The 22,727-nt window shown below is 44.8% G+C and overlaps 3 protein-coding genes across 3 annotated transcripts; 2 read left to right on the top strand and 1 right to left on the bottom strand.

The window, feature by feature from the left end:
- Positions 1-10,486: 10,486 nt before the first annotated feature.
- On the bottom strand, positions 10,487-13,642 carry LOC124660985 (ribonuclease III domain-containing protein RNC1, chloroplastic). The gene is made up of 5 exons (XM_047198841.1): positions 12,877-13,642; positions 11,903-12,107; positions 11,621-11,821; positions 11,306-11,392; positions 10,487-11,212 (listed from the first exon to the last, which is right to left on the bottom strand). Exons 1-5 carry the CDS (start codon positions 13,638-13,640, stop codon positions 10,895-10,897), a joined length of 1,575 nt encoding a protein of 524 aa, XP_047054797.1. The 5' UTR covers positions 13,641-13,642; the 3' UTR covers positions 10,487-10,894.
- Positions 13,643-13,947: 305 nt separating this feature from the next.
- On the top strand, positions 13,948-16,478 carry LOC124660986. The gene is made up of 3 exons (XM_047198842.1): positions 13,948-14,330; positions 15,857-15,981; positions 16,065-16,478. Exons 1-3 carry the CDS (start codon positions 13,979-13,981, stop codon positions 16,266-16,268), a joined length of 681 nt encoding a protein of 226 aa, XP_047054798.1. The 5' UTR covers positions 13,948-13,978; the 3' UTR covers positions 16,269-16,478.
- Positions 16,479-17,716: 1,238 nt separating this feature from the next.
- Positions 17,717-21,857, top strand: LOC124663638 (calmodulin-3-like). Its single transcript, XM_047201310.1, has 3 exons — positions 17,717-17,891; positions 20,048-20,417; positions 21,557-21,857. Exons 1-3 carry the CDS (start codon positions 17,816-17,818, stop codon positions 21,648-21,650), a joined length of 540 nt encoding a protein of 179 aa, XP_047057266.1. The 5' UTR covers positions 17,717-17,815; the 3' UTR covers positions 21,651-21,857.
- Positions 21,858-22,727: the final 870 nt, after the last annotated feature.

Below are 22,727 nucleotides of genomic sequence, written 5' to 3' on the forward strand. Positions count from 1 at the left end.
AGCGAATGAGCTACCATATAATTAATCTCCTAGCGTAGAGCTCTGGTGCGTTCTTCTGAAGAAGTAGACAGATCCACCTCATCGAGAGCGCCTTCAGCTGAGAACCCTTTCCACCTAATGCCGTGTGAGCGGGTCCTCTGGAAAGAGCCGATGAGGTCGGCTTCGAAGAGAGCTTTAAGCTCGTCATATTTCTTCTTATACTCCTTAGTCAGATCTTCGTACGTGACTGGGTCTTCCGCCATCTCTGATGCAGATGTTGATGCAGATGTTGATGTAGTTGAACGTCCCACCGGGCGTGCCAGAATGTGTTGCCTGCCAAAACCCACCGGCGAGCAGCGACGGGCAACACGTAGAGCCGGGAGGCTCCCAGGACTGCTGGTGGGCCCTGGTCCCTCGGGAGACGGCCCGCAATGCTCCGGCACGCACGTCCAATGCTGGTGCAAGGGCGTGCCACCTGACCTATACCTGGTCAGGAAGGTGATGGATTGCTTCGATTAGTTTCCTGCATGGCAGACACGTAAACATTAAATACGAGCCTCGATCGGCTCTCAGGTTATCCTGTGAATCGGCTCAAGGAGCCGATCCACCCATGATTCGTATTGGATTTACGATAACATGGTGGTCCTGCTTGATCAATACTAAGCTAAAACGATCTACGACGATTTAGGGTTTTCACCACATAACCGGAACGTCCTACACGTAGTTGAGCCTGGCAGATACGAAAGATGACAGAAAACCAACCCTAGAAAAGGCCTAAAAACCAACATGGAGTTGATCCTCGGAACATCCCTTCTAGGATCAGCAAACCGTACCTTACGCACTACTGGATCATTCAACCTGTTTGCAAGGCCTAACCATATGGATATTAAACTAATCCTTGAAGAACAAGGAACGACCGTAACAGATCGAATCTACTAAATAAAGACTAAGCAAGGTGCTGCCCTTACACCTAAGATAGGTGTAAGGGTAGCTAGACATCTAGGGATAGCATAACGAAGCGATTACATCCAGAAAGTACCGATGCTAACCCTAACATATCTACGATAACGGTGTTGCTCGCCATCAACAAGGCTTCAGTACGAGCAACACATAAACAACGAATAAACAAGACACTGCCTAGATCGCAAGATGCGATCTAGGCAGCATGACGCTTACCCGGAAGAAACCCTCGAAACAAGGGGTGGCGATGCGCCTAGATTGGTTTGTTGCGAACGTGATCGTCCTCCTTTCTAAATAACCCTAGATACATATTTATAGTCCGTAGACTCTCTAACTTGGGAAAAAAACCCAACCATGCACGAGCTAAACTCTATCTCTTAATTCTAACCGATACGTATCCTACTATAATTTACAGATACACGGGCGATCTAGCCCAAACTTCTTATACAAGGCCGATTCATGAATATTTCCCGTGTACATTCTCCAAGCCCATCTTAATCACGGCCCATCTCCAGACTTGGTCAAAATCTGGTGATAACACCTATCATCTGGGGCCCACAGGGCTCTCCTCTGGTGGCTCTCGGGTGTTCTGGAAGCTTCATGCAATTCTAAGATGTTGGGCGTTGATTTCGTCCAATTCCGAGAATATTTCCTTAGTAGGATTTCTGAAACCAAAAACAGCAGAAAACAGGAACTGGCACTTCGGCATCTCATCAATAGGTTAGTGCCGGAAAATGCATAAATATGACATAAAGTATGCATAAAACATGTAGATATCATCAATAATGTGGCATGTAACATAAGAAATTATCGATACGTCGGAGACGTATCAGCATCCCCAAGCTTAGTTTCTGCTCGTCCCGAGCGAGTAAACGATAACAAAGATAATTTACGGAGTGACATGCCATCATAACCTTGATCATACTATTGTAAACACATGTAATGAATGCAGTGATCAAAACAATGGTAAATGACATGAGTAAACAAATGAATCATATAGCAAAGACTTTTCATGAATAGTACTTTCAAGACAAGCATCAATAAGTCTTGCATAAGAGTTAACTCATAAAGCAATAAATTCATAGTAGAGGCATTGAAGCAACACAAAGGAAGATTAAGTTTCAGCGGTTGCTTTCAACTTGTAACATGTATATCTCATGGATATTGTCAATGTAAAGTAATATAACAAATGCAATATGCAAGTATGTAGGAATCAATGCACAGTTCACACAAGTGTTTGCTTCTTGAGGTGGAGAGAAATAGGTGAACTGACTCAACATAAAAGTAGAAGAAAGGCCCTTCGCAGAGGGAAGCATCGATTGCTATATTTGTGCTAGAGCTTTGATTTTGAAAACAAGAAACAATTTTGTCAATGGTAGTAATAAAGCATATGCATCATGTAAATTATATCCTACAAGTTGCAAGCCTCATGCATAGTATACTAATAGTGCCCGCACCTTGTCCTAATTAGCTCGGATTACCTGGATTATCACCGCAATACATATGTTTTAACCAAGTGTCACAAAGGGGTACCTCTATGCCGCCTGTACAAAGGTCTAAGGAGAAAGCTCGCATTGGATTTCTCGCTTTTGATTATTCTCAACTTAGACATCCATACCGGGACAACATAGACAACAGATAATGGACTCCTCTTTAATGCTTAAGCATTTAGCAACAATTAATTTTCTCATATGAGATTGAGGATATTTGTCCAAAACTGAAACTTCCACCATGGATCATGGCTTTAGTTAGCGGCCCAATGTTCTTCTCTAACAGTATGCATGCTCAAACAATTCAACTCATGGTAAATCGCCCTTACTTCAGACAGGACGGACATGCATAGCAACTCACATGATATTCAACAAAGAGTAGTTGATGGCGTCCCCAGGAACATGGTTATCGCTCAACAAGCAACTTAATAAGAGATAAAATGCATAAGTACATATTCAATACCACAATAGTTTTTAGGCTATTTGTCCCATGAGCTATATATTGCAAAGATAGAAGATAGAAATTTAAAGGTATCACTCAAGCAATTTACTTTGGAATGGCGGAGAAATACCATGTAGTAGGTAGGTATGGTGGACACAAGTGGCATAGTGTTTGGCTCAAGGATTTTGGATGCATGAGAAGTATTTCCTCTCAATACAAGGTTTAGGCTAGCAAGGCTATTTGAAACAAACACAAGTATGAACTGGTACAGGAAAACTCACATAAAATACATATTGCAAGCATTATAAGACTCTATACCGTCTTCCTTGTTGTTCAAACACCTTTACCAGAAAATATCTAGACCTTAGAGAGACCAATCATGCAAACCAAATTTTAGCAAGCTCTATGTATTTCTTCACTAATAGGTGCAAAGTATATGATGCAAGAGCTTAATCATGAGTACAACAATTGCCAAGTATCAAGTTATTCAAGACATCATACCAATTACTACATGTAGCATTTTATGTTTCCAACCATATAACAATTAACGAAGCAGTTTCAACCTTCGCCATGAACATTAAAAACTAAGAACACATGTGTTCATATGAACCAGCGGAGCGTGTCTCTCTCCCACACAAGCATTTATTCAAAAAAAAACAAAAACAAACAGACGCTCCAAGTAAAGTACATAAGATGTGACCGAATAAAAATATAGTTTCAAGAGAAGTGACCTGATAATTTTGTCGATGAAGAAGGGGATGCCTTGGGCATCCCCAAGCTTAGATGCTTGAGTCTTCTTGAAATACGCAGGGATGAACCACCGGGGCATCCCCAAGCTTAGAGCTTTCATTCTTCTTGATCATATTGTATCATCCTCCTCTCTTGACCCTTGAAAACTTCCTCCACACCAAACTCAAAACAAACTCATTAGAGGGTTAGTGCATAATCAAAAATTCACATGTTCAGAGGTGATACAATCATTCTTAACACTTCTGGACATTGCACAAAGCTACTGGAAGTCAATGGAATAAAGAAATCCATCCAACACAGAAAAAGAGGCAATGCGAAATAAAAGGCAGAATCTGTCAAAACAGAACAGTCCGTAAATACGAATTTCTAAGAGGCACCAGACTTGCTCAAATAAAAATGCTCAAATTCAATGAAAGTTGCGTACATATCTGAGGATCACTCACGTAAATTGGCATAATTTTCTGAGTTACCTACAGAGAATTAGGCCCAGATCCGTGACAGCAAGAAATCTGTTTCTGCGCAGTAATCCAAATCTAGTATCAACATTGCTATCAAAGACTTTACTTGGCACAAAAATGCAATAAAATAAAGATAAGGAGAGGTTGCTACAGTAGTAACAACTTCCAAGACTCAAATATAAAACAAAGTTACTGTAGCAAAATAAACACATGGGTTATCTCCCAAGAAGTTCTTTCTTTATAGCCATTAAGATGAGCTCAGCAGTTTTAATGATGCACTCGCAAGAAATAGTATTTGAAGCAAAAGAGAGCATCAAGAGGCAAATTCAAAACACATTTAAGCCTAACATGCTTCCTATGCATAGGAATTTTTTAAATAAACAAGTTCATGAAGAGCAAAGTGACAAGCATAGGAAGATAAAACAAGTATAGCTTCAAAAATTTCAGCACATAGAAAGGTGTTTTAGTAACATGAAAATTTCTACCACCATATTTTCCTCTCTCATAATAATGTCCAGTAGCATCATGAGCAAACTCAACAATATAACTATCACATAAAGCATTCTTATCATGAGTCTCATGCATAAAATTATTACTCTCCACATAAGCATAATCAATTTTATTAGTTGTAGTGGAAGCAAATTCAACAAATTAGCTATCATTATTATTCTCATCATCAAATATAGGAAGCATATTATAATCATAATCAAATTTATCCTCCATAACAGGCGGTACCAAAAGGCTACTATCATTATAATCATCATAAATAGGAGGCAAAGTATCATCAAAGAAAAATTTCTCCTCAATGCTTGGGGGACTAAAAAGATCATGCTCATCAAAACCAGCTTCCCCAAGCTTAGAATTTTCCATAGCATTAGCAACAATAGTGTTCAAAGCATTCATATTAATAACATTCCCATTAGCATGCATATAAAGTTCCATGGGTTTTTTAATTCTCTCTTCAAACACATCATGTCCTAATTCAAGATAAAGTTCATAAAGATCTCTCATATTTTTGTTGTTTTCCATTATGCCTAACTAGTGTAAACAAGAAACAAAAAGATGCAATTGCAGGATCTAAAGGAAATAGCTTCGAGTACTTACAACGGCGCCGGAAAATAGCTTAGTAGCCGAGATCCGGAGTGTGAGTACCTTTTACCTTTCCTCCCCGGCAACGACGCCAGAAAAGTGCTTGATGTCTACGGGTGCTTCTATTCTTGTAGACAGTGTTGGGCCTCCAAGAGCAGAGATTTGTAGAACAGCAGCAAGTTTCCCTTAAGTGGATCACCCAAGGTTTATCGAACTCAGGGAGGAAGAGGTCAAAGATATCCCTCTCAAGCAACCCTGCAACCACAAAGGAAGAAGTCTCTTGTGTCCCCAACACACCTAATACACTTGTCAGATGTATAGGTGCACTAGTTCGGCGAAGAGATAGTGAAATACATGTGGTATGAATATATATGAGCAGTAGTAACGGCACCAGAAAATAGCTTGATGCTACAACCGGCGTGTGATTGATGGTGGTAATATTGCAGGCAGTACAGATGCAGTAAAACAGTAAACAAGCGATGATTGCAGTATTTAGGAACAAGGCCTAGGGATTATACTTTCACTAGTGGACACTCTCAACATTGATCACATAACAGAATAAATAGATAAATGCTCTACTCTACACTCTCTTGTTGGATGATGAACACCACTAATTGTGTAGGATTACACGAACCCTCAATGCCGGAGTTAACAAGCTCCACAATATTCGATATTCATGTTTAAATAACCTTAGAGTGCACGATAGATCAACACAACTAAACCAAGTACTAACATAGCATGCACACTATCACCATTACACTATGAAGGAGGCATAGATCACATCAATACTATCATAGCAATAATTAACTTCATAATCTACAAGAGATTACAATCATAACCTACGCCAAGTACTACACGATGCACACACTGTCACCATTACACCGTGTAGGAGGAATGGACTACTTTAATAACATCACTAGAGTAGCACATAGATGAATTGTGATACAAAACTCATATGAATCTCAATCATGTAAGGCAGCTCATGAGATCATTGTATTGAAGTACATAGGAGAGAGATTAACCACATAGCTACTGGTACAGCCCTTAGCCTCGATGGAGAACTACTCCCTCCTCATGGGAGACAGCAGCGGTGATGAAGATGGCGGTGGAGATGGCAGCGGTATCGATGGAGAAGCCTTCCGGGGGCACTTCCCCGTCCCGGCGGCGTGCCGGAACAGAGACTCCTGTCCCCCAGATCTTGGCTTCGCGATGGCGGCGGCTCTGGAAGGTTTCTCGTACCGTGGCTTTTCCGTATCGAAGATTTAGGTCAGGGACCTTTAAATAGGCGAAGAGGCGGAGTCGGAGGGCTGACGAGGCGACGACACACTAGGGGGGCGCGGCCCACCCCCTGGCCGCGCCAGCCTATCATCTGGGGCCCACAGGGCTCTCCTCTGGTGGCTCTCGGGTGTTCTAGAAGCTTCATGCAATTCTAAGATGTTGGGCGTTGATTTCGTCCAATTCCAAGAATATTTCCTTACTAGGATTTCTGAAACCAAAAACAGCAGAAAACAGGAACTGGCACTTCGGCATCTCGTCAATAGGTTAGTGCCGGAAAATGCATAAATATGACATAAAGTATGCATAAAACATGTAGATATCATCAATAATGTGGCATGGAACATAAGAAATTATCGATACGTCGGAGACGTATCAGTCAATCTCACCGGCTTGCTGTAAATAAAGGATTAATTGTATAGTGTGGAAGATGATGTTTGTTTGCGAAGAATAGTAAAGAACAATGTTTGCAGTAGATTGTATTCGATGTAAAAGAATGGACCGGGGTCCACAGTTCACTAGTGGTGTCTCTCCAATAAGAAATAGCATGTTGGGTGAACAAATTACAGTTGGGAAATTGACAAATAAAGAGGGCATAACAATGCACATACATATCGTGATGAGTAGTGTGAAATTCAATTGGGCATTACGACAAAGTACATAGACCGCTATCCAGCATGCATCTATGCCTAAAAAGTCCACCTTCAGGTTAGCATCCGCACCCCTTTCAGTATTAAGTTGCAAACAACAAGCAATTGCATTAAGTATGGTGCGTAATGTAATCAACAAAAATATCCTTAGACAAAGCATTGATGTTTTATCCCTAGTGGCAACAGCACATCCACAACCTTAGAACTTTCTGTCACTGTCCCAGATTAAATGGAGGCATGAACCTACTATCGAGCATAAATACTCTCTCTTGGAGTTACAAGTATCAACTTGGCCAGAGCCTCTACTAGCAACGGAGAGCATGCAAGATCATAAACAACACATATATGATAGATTGATAATCAACATAACATAGTATTCCATATTCATCGGATCCCAACAAACGCAACATGTAGCATTACAAATAGATGATCTTGATCATGATAGGCAGCTCACAAGATCGAACAATGATAGCACAATGAGGAGAAGACAACCATTTAGCTACTGCTATGGACCCATAGTCCAGGGGTGAACTACTCACACATCAATCCGGAGGCGATCATGGCGATGAAGAGTCTTCCGGGAGATGATCCCCCTCTCCGGCAGGGTACCGGAGGCGATCTCCTGAATCCCCCGAGATGGGTTTGGCGGCGGCGGCGTCTCTGGAAGGTTTTCCGTATCGTGGCTCTCGGTACTGGGGTATTCGCGACGAAGACTTTAAGTAGGCGGAAGGGTAGGTTTGGGGGCGACGCAAGGGCCCCACACAATAGGGCGGCGCGGCCCCACCCTTGGCCGCGTGGCCCTGGCGTGGCGGCACCTTGTCGCCCCACTTCGTAACCCTTTTGGTCTTCTGGAAGCTTCGTGGAAAAATAAGACCCTGGGCGTTGATTTCGTCCAATTCCGAGAATATTTCCTTTGTAGGATTTCTGAAACCAAAAACAACAGAAAACAGACAATCGGCTCTTCGGCATCTTGTCAATAGGTTAGTGCCGGAAAATGCATAAATATGACATAAAGTGTGTATAAAACATGTGAGTATCATCATAAAAGTAGCATGGAATATAAGAAATTATAGATACGTTTGAGACGTATCAGGCGTCACTGATCCAACCGCTTTTGGTCATGGGCCGGATCCGAAAACTTCATCTCCAGACTGTATTCTCTTTTTTCGAGAGCACGCGCAAAGCGTGCCTTATATTTATAGAAGAAGAAGAAGAATTATAGACAAGAAAAACAACTGATACAGACATCACAGCTTACACTCACTCACACCCTCCCAGCCCTCCCTCCGACTAAGGCCTACTCTCGCGCTATCTGTGAGCTCCCTCCTCTCCTAGCTTTTAAACATCAGGCCTTAGCCCAGCTTTAAATTAATAAAGACACGAATGGCAGGTACAAGATGCTGACAATTCAGCTAACATGCAACGCACACAAAGCAAGAAAATACATCAAGAAACACCGCCTGAGATGACGCCTTCATCATCCTCGCGATCATAGCCTTGAAGAAGAAGTCGTGGAGTAGACACGCCTGAGAAAGGCCCTATCTTTGTCAAATCTCGACAGCACCATAGTGGTAGTGAACTCCGCCTCTACCTCCGAAGAAGGCCCCTGCCTCCCCGCCTTGGATCGAAAGGCGTCGAGTATCGGAAGGTAGAACAACTCACCCTAGAGCAATGCAGGAAGAACTGACCAAAAGGGGCTGCCGGGAGAAGAACATTGAATAGGATGAAACCTGCACACCAGCTGTCCACACACATCTTCATCCTCAACACCGGACACTCATCAAGAAGCAAGCTTTAGGGTGAAACCGCCAAAAGAAAACACGGCCATGATAATGGCACCAGAACCACCGTTGTAGGTCGCAGCCGACCATGGTAGAACGCCGCCACCACTGAACGCTGCCACCAGGTTCCCACACACCGCCGTTCACCTCCCACCGTCCCAAGACGACGCCTCCAAGGAGGACACGACGTCAGAACGCCGCCGCCGCCCAATCCAAGGGATTTAGGTTTTCACCCGGGAGGAGGGAGGAAGGGGATAGGGTTGGACCTCAGCATCACCTCCAAGGAGTGCGCCCAGAGCCCCCTTGACGCCGTGGCCGCCTCCGTCGTCCAAAGCCCCAGCCCCGCACACCGCGACTACTCACCAGATCCGCCGAGGCCAGATCCGGAGGCATCGAGATCGGAACATCACAGGTACGGGCCACCGTCTTCAGATCTGACTGGAGGCCGACGGGGCAGCCCCCGCACCACGACCTCACCACACCCTCTCCTCGCCGCCCCTGCATCCAATAAGAGGAACCACCAGCATCAGCGTGCGCCTCCTGCCGCCGGAATGGCGCCGCCCTCCCCAAGCGAGGCCGCCGCCCCAGATGCCCGAGCTCTCCGCGAGGACCACGAAGCAGCGAGATCCCGGCCGCCACCTTCCTTGGCGTCCGCACGCGGTTTTTCGGGCGGCCACCTCCGGCGGCGGCGAGGAGGAGGGAGGGAGAGGGGAGGGCTAGGAGGTCTAGGGTTTGGGGTCCTCCGGCGTCGCCCCAAGCGGGAGCGACACGGGAGGAAGAGGGGGTTTCCCTCCCTCCTCTCCTAGCTAGCTCCCATAGATGAAACTCCTCTTTGATGCCCACCAAGATCTGGGTTGGGTCCTTTTGCTTCCGCACATTCCCGAACACCCTCGCTTTCCTTTGCTTCCAAAGTGTTCACACCGGTGATGATGATCATAGAGTCGAACCGCTTCCTGTCGAGCTTCCTCACCCTCTTCCTGGCCTCAGTCCACTAGACCGGATCCTACCTTCAGAATCGCAGGCAACTACACCGCCCGGTGGGCTATATGCCTCACCATCATTTTTGGGCCACCCAAACTTGCCGGAATCAGGACCCTGTGGTATACTCAGTTGACATATCCTAATAGTTTCTCCACGCCCGAAGTATCAGCCTTGCTGTTGACGATCATAATAGCCCAGCTTCTACATATACGGGAACCACATCTGCTTTGTATCTTTCCGTGATATGAATACAGAGAAATTATAAAAAAAAAACACACACTTGCAGCAGCGGCATCGGCCGGTGACATCATGGAATCGCCTGATCATTGGGAGATCAGGCCACTTTTGGCATCGATCACCAGCAATGAGGTTTTCAATGCCCATAATATATTTCACATTAAGAGGGGTCTCAACTTTAGAGCGCACTATCAGGCCAAGTTAGGAAGGAGGCTTCAGAATAGACTCTGTACTCTCAAGTGTCCTGGTCTTTCTCAGGATTCTGGGCATTTGCCCAATGTATCGAGCCTCTTCGGCTGATATTATAGGCTCTCTTTGCATCTCCTTTGTAAAATGTTGTTAATTTACAGCTTCTACTCGTTAATATTACAAAAAAAAGTTCCAGAAGATTAAGTTATGCACCCATAAACAGATGGCACAACACGTTAGCAGTACACGTTGCATTGAATTTCGGTTACAAAGCCTCACAGATAACTCTATAATATTTTGCTGCAGCTGCTACTACTGCCGTTTATGTTCCTGCTCAAACGGAATTTCTAGCCAATTGGCAAAACTATAACTTCGAAAGATTACAGAGCTCAATTTTACACCATTTCTAATCCAGCTGCCTAGCGAGTAGACAAGTGGTTGCACGTGTTGTGGGTTACAGAAGTGACTGTACGTGCGGTGTTTCAATCTGCAGTCCTACTCTGGTTCCAGACTTCTACAGTACGATCTGCGCTTGGGTTTTGACGACCCTGCATCTTCTCAAGCTGGCAATCTCGCCTGCTAGCAATTCAGCACAAATTGATGAAGCACATCCTCATACGGCTTTTGGCTGAACCTGTTCGAAGTCAAACACCTCAAACATTAATCGCCGGACATCAGGCTTGCCATAGACACAGTACGAGAGCCCATGTATTGCTTGCTGGACAGCGGTCGTGGAAGGATTTCTTAGCCGGCGGTTGTGTTCAAATCTGTCCTGTACAGTCTCCCCATATATAATGTAGTGGTGAAGGTGTTTGTCCCGCAAGTACCGTCCGCAGTACTTGTTCATCAACAACCTCCTATGCTTCTCTGCCAACCACCTACCGGGTGCGTCGAGATGCTTCATGAGCAGCCTCTCTGCCAATACTAGATCCTGATCACAAAAGAGTTCAGACCTTCATTATGACTGTTGACCCAATGAAGAGTGGCCAAACGCCAAAAAGATCATTATAGGGGCACAACAAACCTGAATCTTCTGCCCAACATATTCCAGGCGCTCGAAACAAAATCTTGGATGCTCGAACTTATACTTCGAAGGATGCATGAAGCACAACTGCAGTAAAAAAACAATACGAGTTATGCTGATTTATCATTTATGCACAGATGATAATGGAACTGGAGAAACAAAGAAATATATCAACAATTTGAGTTACTGGACAACTAGGAAACAGGATTTGATAAGACAAAGAATGTACCGACAAACATGCTTTGCATGCAGAGAGACAAGTATCGTTAGAAAGGAAGACCATAAGGAAAGAAGAGAATAGTGGTGTCCAAATACCTGAAGACCAAGTCCAAGTTCTATGTTCCTTGCTTCTGTGATTTCTGGAATTTTATCATTCTTAGGCAAGGGATATCCTAAGATATTCATGACTTTGGGTCTATTATCGAAGTCCCAAATGTTTCCTCTGAAACGATGCATGCCTGGTGGTACACATGCTCGGAAAAGCCTAGGATGAGCAAAAAGAGCATCTTCTGGTGGCTGCATTACATGCAACAGTTAACTAGATAAGAGACAAGCACTGGTGAAGGTTTCAGACAAAAAAATAGGAACGGTCAATACCCGATAGGCAGCAACATCTTGCCACGTGAGTTGTCTCTTTTCAAACTCCACTGAAACATAGTCAACATCTTCTAGTTGACGCCGCAGTTTTGGCTGACAGCTCTCTTCTTCAGGGTCCATACCGAACGCCTCAAAAAGAACACGATAGACTTCAGGCATTCCAAAGCACAGATATATAGCTCCAAATAGTGCCCAGAATACAGCCCTGGAACACAAAGTATCATATATGTATGCCAATTTGACAATTAACAGTACAGATAGCTGTAACAAACCGAACACTTCAGATAAACTCTTTACATGACAAAGCATCATCATGAATTTATGATTTGGTTATGTGCTCCATATTCTCATACAAAGAAATTTTGCACAGCAAGTCAATATAGGGAAGGAACACACAGCAGTACGGCATAAAGAGATGGAAGAATGTATACCCGTACAAAATCTAACTGGATAATGTGGGGGCAACTAGCCCATTTGCAAGGCTGTGTAGAACACCCAAAAATGGAGATGACTTAACAGAGAAAGTCGCAGAACATACAGATAACACTAAACTACAGAGTGCCCAAACAATAAGCTAGAATTATTCACTTTCGCCATTAATACTATGCTAGTACATCCAAATTAATCAAATTCACTGAATGTGTCAAGAAGATAACAAATAGTTCAACGGACCCCTACCAAACTACTCCTAGCATCACATCACCCTTACAATTCCTAAAAAAATGACTGTCACAGAAGAGAAATTACATAATGCAGATCAATCTCATGCAAAAATACTGATCAATATCTAATTTATAGGTTAACATTCAGGTGTTAACTCACAGGTTGACATTCAGATGCAACATGTTGATTGCAAATGTGCCATGGATTATATCACTCTTTTACACTCGTGAGTGATCCCAAACCACAATTATATATCTCTCTACAATTCAAGTACGGAGTATCACATTTTCAGGAAAGAATCAAAGACTTACTTCGTCGGTGGTTCCCGGTCCTTGCGTATCATCCTATCCAAATCGTCGTAAGGAAACACCAAATTATGCAGGCTGGCGGCTTTGATCCATTTGGGCAGCATCCTCTTCCCGATGAGCGCGAACACGCGCTCCCTCATGGGGCCAGGGGATTCCCTGGGGTACCGCTGCAGGAAGAACTCGGAGAAGGCGAGCTCCAGCACGAACTGGCCCAGGAACCAGAGCCTGGAATGCCCGTTCCGCACGTGCCGCGTCCGCGTGCGCTCGGAGGAGGGGTCGAGGTGCTGGAAGGCGAGGTAGAGGAGGGCATCGAAGTGGCGCGCGGGGCAGTCGTCGCCGTCGCCGAGCGTGTCGGAGGGGGCGAGCGGGTAGCCGAGCGCCTGCTTGGCCTCGAGGAGGTACTCGTCCATCCAGGCGCGGTCGGCGGCGGAGAGCGGCGCGGAGGGGAGGCAGGAGGAGAGGAGCGGGAGGGACTTGAGCGAGAGCTGCGGGCTGTTGAGGAAGCGCTGGGTGAGGCGCTCGTCGTCGAGGGGGGGTTTGAGGATGAACCGGCGCGGCGGGTGCTTCTTCTTGGGGGATACGTACTTCTTCCGCTCGGCGAGCTCCCGGAGGAGCCGGCTCGGGCTGTTGGCCGGCTCGGAGGGGGGCGACTGCGGGGGCTGGTCCGCGGCCACGGCGAGCGCGCGGACGCGGCGGCGCGTGGTGGGGAGGTGGAGCGGGAGGGGGGAGAAGGTCAGTGCCTGGAACGCCATGGCCGGCGGTGCCATGGTGGTGGCCGCTGTGAGCTGCCTGAGCTGGGGTTTCTGGGTTTGGTGGGCGGGCTGGAGGAAGGAGAGGGAAGGAAGAAGAGGATAAGCGTACAACGATAGGAATGGGACCATTGCGAGCCGTCCGTTTTGTTTTCGATGGCTGAGATCTGGTGGATCGGTCCAGATGTGAGAAAATATCTTGAGCTATCCTTCGAAATGACATGGCAACACACGTGAGCAGCGACAGTTCGCCAGCGGCATCTCGGAAGGAAAAAGGAAGAACCGCCGCCGCCGATCTCGCCCGCCGCCGCGGCCAGAAGGCGGTCTGGGCGCCGCCAGCTCGCACCCGCCCGTCGATGGCGAACCCGAGGAGGGCCATCGCGCTGCAAATCCACACCCAGGCCCCGCCATTCCCCGCGGCCGCCGCCGCATCCTCGCCCTCCTCGCTGCCGTCGTCGCTCCTGCACTTCCTGAAGCGCCCGGCGTCCTTCCCCTTCCTCCTCTCCCTCTTCCTCCTCCTCACTTGGATCTCCCTCCGCTTCCACCAACCCGCCCCTTCCTCCTCCCTTCGGCGTCCCGCCGTCGCCCACGACCCCCAGGCCAACCTCGTACGCTACCCAGCCGCCCTCCACCCCACCCCCATCGCCGCCGACGGACGTGGATGGCTCCTCGACCCTGTTGCTGCCGCCCGCGATGCCGGCCTCCCAGGTGAGCGCTCCCCCCTTTGCCTTGCGAATTCCATGTTAGCTCTCTGTTAGCTCGCTTCAGAAAGTTGGTACTGATCAATTGGAAGGGATAATGTCCTGATCAATGGCAAAAACACCGTGTTATCAATTGCAGCAGTCGGGTCTGTCTAGTTCAATTTTGTAGTAGACACTCCCATGAAATTAACAGTGAAAGGAAAAACAGAGTGGTGTAATGAACATGCCACTAGGAGAAATGCAGCACACACATGCTGCGGTGTCACGTGTCGCTGTAACATCTTCTGGAGCAGCACTTGTTTTGCCCCGTCCAAAATATTGTTGTTCGTGAATCCTTCAGTTTTCTACCTCTGGTTTAGGGGTAGTTTCCTTCCCCCATCACTAAATTATTTTCAGAATCGTAGTTCAAGTATGACTTACCTGTTGCTAACCTTCCGTCAGAACCCGCTTGTATTGCTTTTTGCCTCTGTTCCAATTAGTTCTATTACTTACAGCTATGCAATAGTTATGTTAACTCAGTGACATCTTAGTTGGTGATTGTTAAGCATGATTGCAATGGTAACCAGTATATGCACTATGGTTTCGCTGGAAATATACCTCTTTCTTCGACAACATTGTTGGTTCATACAAGGATTGTCTGTCTTCTCTAATATATGGGGCCTGTATAGCAAACCACGATTCTTGAGATGTTTGGTGATTGGTTTCTTCCAAGTTTGCTCCATCTTTGCTGCTCTATATTGTTAAGAATATACTAAACATAATAGACTGATAGATGAGTGGGTTCCTTCTTTGACAAACAATCATTGATCATGACCTGCATTCAGAATTATAAGTTCCGCTTTTCTTTTTTGTTTCCCCCCAAAATGTTCTGATTTATCATACTGATGATGTGCGTTCTTTTGGCCGAAGCGAGAAAAAGGTAGAAAAAGAGAACATCGCAGTATGGGTGTAGGATATGATTAATTTTTAGCTAAAGAAGTTGGAGAATATTCTGCTCGACTTATATTCCCCATATTTCTTTTGTGTTTTATTTACCTTTGTTGGTTCTATCAGCAGATGCCCATCTTATGGAAAACAAGAGAACCTTTCATGCATCACTACTATTTTCCTACTAACCAAGTTGGAGTAGTAGTTATTGATGTGTTGCACTTTGTGAGTGTATGATTGGTAGTCAGAATGAATTTGTTCTATGCTACCTGCAACTTAGACTGCGACACTGCGTATCTCTACATTCTTGTTTGCAACATTTTGCAAGTCTGATTCTCTTCATCCAAAGAAAATTCCAATCACAGCTCACTTGGTAGTCACAGAACTCCTAGCATGCTTCTTTTCTCTTGTGGGCTACTGTGTTACAGCATTTACACAAGAAGCAGAGTCACAGTTATATGCGTTTTTGGAAGAAATATATTTACTTCTATGCGATTGCTTGGAATTTTGTGCTGCAGCTTAGGGAGAACACATGTAAATGGACCATAAGTTATTTTTTCTGCAACCCAGCCGGACATTAATCATTTAATGTTCAATTTGTGCTAGGTGGGGCCCTGGTTTGTCTCTCGCTACACGTAGGAGTTATCCAGCCAGGCGGTTTGCGTGGCAACCATCGTCACCATACATGCAACGAAACGTTTGTCATCTGGGGCGCAAAGACAAAATTCAGGGTAATGATCCTCCCTTTCTCATTCAGTTCCTGATAGTCAACATGTTTCTAGTGTTGATTGGGTGTTTTTTTGGTAATCAACAGTTAGAAAATGCTGAAGTAAAAGGTAAAGGATACGGAGAAGCTATAATTGCTGCTGATGAGGTGGCCATTGTTGCAAGCACAAGATCAACTGCACATGCGTTGATCAATATGGATGTGCGACCAACCTTCTTCTTGGGATGTCAAGATACACCGATAAATCCCAACAGTTCAAACACCGACTACAAGGTCTGGAAAGATCTCTGACAGTCATATTGCTTCATCCGTCTGATGGTGGGTAGTCTTTCAAGGCTAATATGATGTGAACCATGCCTGTATATAGTTGAGGACTAGAGGTGACACTTGCAGCTGGCTTCCCTAGTTCTCTTGTCTGAATTTTTTGGTAGCAAGGGAGGTCATGTTGTTACTAATGTTGTTTTCTCGTGCATATAATCACTAGTCATGTACTCTTTTGTCCCAGTCAGTTATACTAGTGTTCACAAATCCACCTTTGTTTCAAGATTCCCAGGAAATTTCTTTCTTTGGAGGGGCAGTGTACTATTCTTCTGTTGAGCTGTTAGTTGATAGACCATTTTTTCCTTTTGTTCTTTTCGATGTGCTAACACGCAGGAGGCATGAAACGACCTCTTTCTATTGAAGAATTGTAGAATCATCATTCCTGATTCTTCACTGGACTTTACTTGCTTGGCGAAACAGTGCCACGTTTCCATGACACATTGATGTGCTTCCCAGCTTGTTCTGTGACTTGTCCCTCGCTTTGGCTTACAACTCTCTTTTTTCGACTGTTAACGATTAACATCATACATCCGCAAGTCGGATTCGTTTTCTCACCCCTGGGCGGCTCTTGTGTGCCACGGATTCCTAAAGGGCATCTGTCAATCTTCATCGACAATTCTTGCTACGAGATGAGATATTTTAACTAGGATATACAACTTCATTCAAAAAGGGATATTGATACTCGGCTCGACCGCAAAGCTTGCTAAGTGTGGCAGTCAATTATCTTTACAGCAAATCTTCAATGCAGAAATTCATCAATATAAGATCCTCATACAGCTTATACGTGTGGTGCTCCTCATTCCTTCAATTTAAACCGGTTTTATGGGTATTCGTAGTATGAAGCGAACTACTACTAATAACACTCACTCCGACCCACATTACTTGTCACATCCATATTAGCGACAAATAATATGGATCGAAGGGAGTACAAAATCAATTGGAGGAACGAAGAAGGCAGCACAATAGTTGTATTGTCCAACAAATCTTATGACGAAACAGAAATACGATGGTGGTCCAGTGTTCTTGTACTCTGCTTCACGAATAGACAAGGAAGCCAATGAGATGGAGAGAAAAAGATCAAATACAAAGGAGAGATATCTTGCGCTCTACAGTCCTCTCATCTGATAGGTCCGCTTCATATTCCACACGATCTGATTAATGGAGCCAGGAATCACCTCACTGATTTTGTAGAGAAAAATAATATTCCACGCCATACACGGGAACGTATAAAGAAACATATTCTCACACTCCAAGTTTCCAACGTCCAGAATAAAATACAGTACGGAGTAGCAAAAATACTACTGTAAAAAGAAAAAAGTGAAAATGAATCGGATGCCCCAAAACTCAAAATTAGGGAATCCCTAGTTCCCCACCCGGCCACCTCCCGATCCTCTTCCTCTATAAAGGCTGGTCCGCAGCATCGTCTCCGCGACACAGACGGTCGCCACTCGCCCACGCACCAGCCATTAACGCGCAGCTCGCATAACCTTCCTGTTTCTCTCCTCCTCTCCGTTGCCATGGCGGACCAGCTCAGCGAGGAGCAGATTGGCGAGTTCAAGGAGGCGTTCAGCCTCTTCGACAAGGACGGCGATGGTATCCACCCCCTCTTCCCCCCCATCCCCTCATTTACATTTGGCGGCGATCTCCCGCGATCAGGCCGGCCGGGCCTCTGCTCGATCGATCCGGACCACACGACATCAGGGTCCCTGGCCGACCAGGCATCGTGGTTTGATCCGATTGGCCAGATGCCTAGATCTGATTGGCGTGCCATGGCTGTGGCGAATTTATTTTTGATTCGATTTTCTTGACATGTTTGCTATGGTAATTAAGGGGCCCGCCCTGCTGGGATGATTTAATCTGACATGATTTTATCTTTTCTGAAATGACTTTTGGAACGAGGATGGGCGTATGCACATCAATTTTGCCAATATGGTGTTTTGTGATAACATAATCTGTGAGCACCTAGTTCTGTGACCCGCACCTGGTTATGTCATGGTTTGAGGTAAATGAACTGAAGTGCAGAATGTGATGCGAAACATGTTTTGGGGCCAATGTAAATTGGAAGAAGGGCGTTGCTGCGTGGGGTAGGTTGTTGGACGTAACCTGATAATAATAATAGTAGAATTTTGTTTTCTTTAAACCATATTAAATTCTGAAATAACAATATGCCAAGGTAGTGGCCTAGTGGTCAAAGATACTGCTGTCAATTGTCTTGCTAGCTATACTTTCATTTCGCTCGCATCAGATTCTTTAGATTGCAAAGCCAGAAACATATGCTTTAAGTCCTATCATGTCAATTTGGCAGCATTGTCGGGACGTTCTACGTGGGCTTAATGTGGGTTACTTTGTCAGTTACTTTCTATGGAATCGTATTATATTAAACACGTGCAAAAGGCTTAACACTTATGAATAAAGTGACTGCGTAAGAGAACCCGTACCTAGTCTGAACTGGTGAACCTCGGTGGCATGGAATAGAATATTGAACAGAGCACTACAATAATGGTGGACCATTCAATAATGATATTATCAGGCTTCTCATACACGGGGAGGGGCGCAGGTTGTGATTTCTTTGGATAAACGTTATTGTCAAATATTTGCAAAGTAAATGCTTGTGGTATACTTTCAGAGGAAAACAAAATTATATACAGCACACATCAATATTCGTATTCACCAGCTCACCTATTGACTTCATTGATATTGAATCTATAACCCAACCCTGAATAGTCATATTCAGTTTATTTAGTCAGATATTTGATCCTTTGTGGGAGTATCCTGCTATTCTTGTAAATGCTTTGCATACTATGTTTATGTTAGCAATATCTGCAAGTCATTTCAATGAATTTGGATACTAAGATGGCATAGGAGACATGTCATTATAGGATTCTCAAATTGGGTTTTCTATATCAAGATGTATGCCACTTAGTGTATAATTTGTCTTGAATAATTATATAGCTTTAAAATTGTGTGGTACTCAATGAGTTGTTTATTTTTTGGAACCATTGGAAGAATAAGAGTAAAATTGGTGGCTGGGTTTTGTTGTGGACATGAGACTAGTGAGTATGGTCCGGTATGATAAGTTGTGGCTAAGATGTCACTTTGAGGGGAAAATAGTTTGGACGAGTTTAACCTTTTACTACTTATGACTAACAAGGGTTTGACAGATTTTGATTCTGACCTTAAATCTTTCATTCTCTGGTGCTGGCAATTGATGTTGTGTGTACCACAAAAGATGCAAGGTTATTAGATGTAAAGCCATATAGAAGTGCTGAGATTGATAATTAGGTGGTGCTGTTTTTCAACTAGAGAACAGAGAGATAACAAAGTAAAAACCTGCTCCTAAGTAGTCTGCTAGCCAATCTGTTTTTGCAAGCTGTTTGTTTTTTATGTAGAAATTAGCTGTTTAGAAATATTACCCGAGATCTGTCAAATGCTTTATGCATATATTGAACCAATGTAATTAAAATGTTATGCTGTTTATTATGTAGGTTAATCTTGGTGCTCCCTTCATTTCTGCATAACTCTTGTTTGAATCTTATTGTTCTGACTAATGGGCGAAAATAACTTTTAAGCTGGTTTTGTGTTCCTTTAATTAGAACAGTTGTTGATCCTTATATGTCTCGTCTAAATCTTCACACTTATACTATTAATTTTGTGGTCACTAAATCTGCAAGTTTGACTTTACAGGTGACAGCACAATCATAATATTCTTTCATATAGGTGTCTTAACATGAGCTGGTCTAATTTCTCAGGTAGCATCACCACCAAGGAGCTTGGCACCGTGATGCGCTCCCTTGGCCAGAACCCAACCGAAGCGGAGCTGCAGGACATGATCAACGAGGTGGATGCGGATGGCAACGGCACCATTGACTTTCCTGAGTTCCTGAACCTGATGGCCCGCAAGATGAAGGACACCGACTCAGAGGAGGAGCTGAAGGAGGCGTTCCGTGTCTTTGACAAGGACCAGAATGGTTTCATCTCTGCAGCTGAGCTTCGCCAGGTGATGACCAACCTCGGGGAGAAGCTCTCCGAGGAGGAGGTCGAGGAGATGGTGCGCGAGGCCGACGTCGATGGCGACGGCCAGATCAACTACGACGAGTTCGTCAAGGTCATGATGGCCAAGTGAGGAATCACCCCCTTTGAAATAACCTTTTATTTTCTTTCTCCGATAAAAAATAACGAACCGTCCAGCTTACAAGTTGCAGCTAGTATTCCATAACAATTTCTTCACCTTACTTACTCGCTGGTACTGACGCTTGTTGGCTAGGTGTAGTAGTTACAGCTAGCACTTTCATAACATTTTCTCGGTGAGGAGAGAAGCACCAGATATTATTTTTTGTTGTTTTGGTCATGGACTCCTCCTGCACTATTTTTTGTACTTGCAGCTGCGCTACTTCTTGTACTTGCAGCTGTGGTAGATTTTGCTGGATTTTGTGTTTTTCTTCTCGTTGATTCTTCTTTCTTTCATTAAGTTTGTCGTTCAATTTGTGACTGTTTGGACATGTTCTGTTGCTATCGCTTTCTCGTTTTCGTTCGGTGCCCGAAACCTCTGCCGTGGCTACACCATATCGTATGCACGTGAAGTGTGTAACGTAACAATCGCTTGCGGTTGTGGACCATATCACTGTAGACGTACGTGCCACAGGTTGCAGCATACGTCGTCGTCACGTAAGGTTGCAGCATACGTCGTCGTCACGTAGACGTGCGGTATATGGTCGGTTGTCTCTGCTCTCCATCCCGATTTGATAGTAGGCTACGTGGAGCACTCTGCTGGAACCCAGTGTCGAGCCGTGCCAATTACAGTTGTGGCTGCTTCTCATGAAGTCACCATGGTCCTGAGGTTGAAGACGATGCCATCGTCTCGATGCGTGTGGTCGACTGGTCGTCATCCGGGCATCCGGCGATGCTTTGGAGCTGCTCGGGTTGCAAACAACTGGTCGGGATATGGCCTTTTCTGGCTCGAGAATATATGCCATCGCCCATCTAAACCCTTTTTTAAACAGCCTGGAAGATGCTAAACGCATCTTTTCATTCGTTTATTTATTTGTAATCATACAAAGTGAAAGTTAGTCATAGCAACTGGCCAGGAGACCTCGGTGCTCGATCCGACTTTGGGTCTTTCTTTTCGTATTTTACTTCTGGGCGTCTGCGATTTGTCCCCCTCCATGATGTATACACAACACCTCTGCGATTCGATCTGCAGTATTTTTCAAATAAGAGAAGGGGGCAAAGCTTATGCGCATATAACCCTGTTTGTGCAGGAGAAGGAAGCAGAGGATAGAGGAGAGGAGAGCGCCGGCCAAGAAGAAGAACGTGGCGGCTGCAAAGAGTGGCCAGAAATGTACTATCCTGTAGTCCAAATCAATCGTTCAAGCTCATGGTGTGGTGGGCTCGGAATGCTTGGTCCCCGCCTCCCCGGTGGCCGGGGTATCTGAGCTATGTGTTGTATCAATCAGTGTACTATGTATCGGGAGCTATATGCGCCCCTAGAAATGAATTTAGCTGTAAAACATCCAACAGTTCCATGCTGAGAGAGAAATAACAATGGACCGTTTTAGTCGATTTTGCTAATTTTACATGTATCACAGTTTCTCGCTTTAAAAAATGTTTTTTTGAATTTTTCGAGACTTTATTTTTTCCAAACGCTAAAAAGTGCTCAGAGGTCATGGAACACGTCTCAGCCCCTCCAATTTCTGGTCGTCCGATGCTCCTCCGACTCGCTTGATCATGTGCGGTCGGTCTTGCTTTTCTGGTGTAACTTTTTTTCTCGATAAAGAGCGCTTTCATTACTTTAGAAAAAGTATTACACCCGGCCTCTGCATAACATGGTGCACACAGCCGCACTTACACATAGTATCAGACCATTACATGAAACACTGAAAACAGCGAAAACAAAGAGAGCGTCTATAGCGCAGAAGGCTCTATCCGTAGATTACGCCGCCATCCATGTTGGGAAAAATATCCTTCGCCACATCCTCCAATCGTGTAGATACCTCCATAAAGAGGTCGCGGTTCTCTATGCGTTGAAGCAAAGACCATGAACGGAGCAAAGCGGTGGACCGGTAGATAACCTGCAAACATGAAGAGTTAATATCATGGAAAATCTTGTCATTTCTACATAGCCATAGCGACCAAATAATGGCGATCGCCCCCACCCGAATAAAAGTTTTAAACCTACGCCCCGCCCCATTGAGCCAGCTACCAAAAAGATGTGCCACGCTCCGAGGTGGGTATAAGGTAGAACCTATCTAGGTTATTGACCATATAGATCTCGCAAATTGGCACTCGAAGAAAAGGTGGTTGATAGTCTCATCATGAAGACAAAAAACACACTTTTTACTACCTTGCCAATTACGCTTAACAAGATTGTCCTTAGTAAGAATTACCCCCCTACGAAGATACCAAGCAAAGACCTTCGTCTTCAATGAAATC

The sequence above is a fragment of the Lolium rigidum genome, chromosome 6, assembly GCF_022539505.1.
Source record: "Lolium rigidum isolate FL_2022 chromosome 6, APGP_CSIRO_Lrig_0.1, whole genome shotgun sequence".
NCBI classification, from domain to species: domain Eukaryota; kingdom Viridiplantae; phylum Streptophyta; class Magnoliopsida; order Poales; family Poaceae; genus Lolium; species Lolium rigidum.

Coding starts and splice junctions, on each gene's coding strand:
- LOC124660985 (XM_047198841.1), bottom strand. CDS start 13,640: ATGGCACCGCCGGCCATGGCGTTCCAGGCACTGACCTTCTCCCCCCTC. Junction 11,822..11,902: donor AAGATGTTGCTGCCTATCGG/GTATTGACCGTT, acceptor CATGTAATGCAG/CCACCAGAAGATGCTCTTTT. Junction 11,213..11,305: donor ATGTTGGGCAGAAGATTCAG/GTTTGTTGTGCC, acceptor TTTTGTGATCAG/GATCTAGTATTGGCAGAGAG.
- LOC124660986 (XM_047198842.1), top strand. CDS start 13,979: ATGGCGAACCCGAGGAGGGCCATCGCGCTGCAAATCCACACCCAGGCC. Junction 14,331..15,856: donor CCGCGATGCCGGCCTCCCAG/GTGAGCGCTCCC, acceptor AATTTGTGCTAG/GTGGGGCCCTGGTTTGTCTC. Junction 15,982..16,064: donor GCGCAAAGACAAAATTCAGG/GTAATGATCCTC, acceptor GGTAATCAACAG/TTAGAAAATGCTGAAGTAAA.
- LOC124663638 (XM_047201310.1), top strand. CDS start 17,816: ATGGCGGACCAGCTCAGCGAGGAGCAGATTGGCGAGTTCAAGGAGGCG. Junction 17,892..20,047: donor CTTCGACAAGGACGGCGATG/GTATCCACCCCC, acceptor CTAATTTCTCAG/GTAGCATCACCACCAAGGAG. Junction 20,418..21,556: donor GTCAAGGTCATGATGGCCAA/GTGAGGAATCAC, acceptor CTGTTTGTGCAG/GAGAAGGAAGCAGAGGATAG.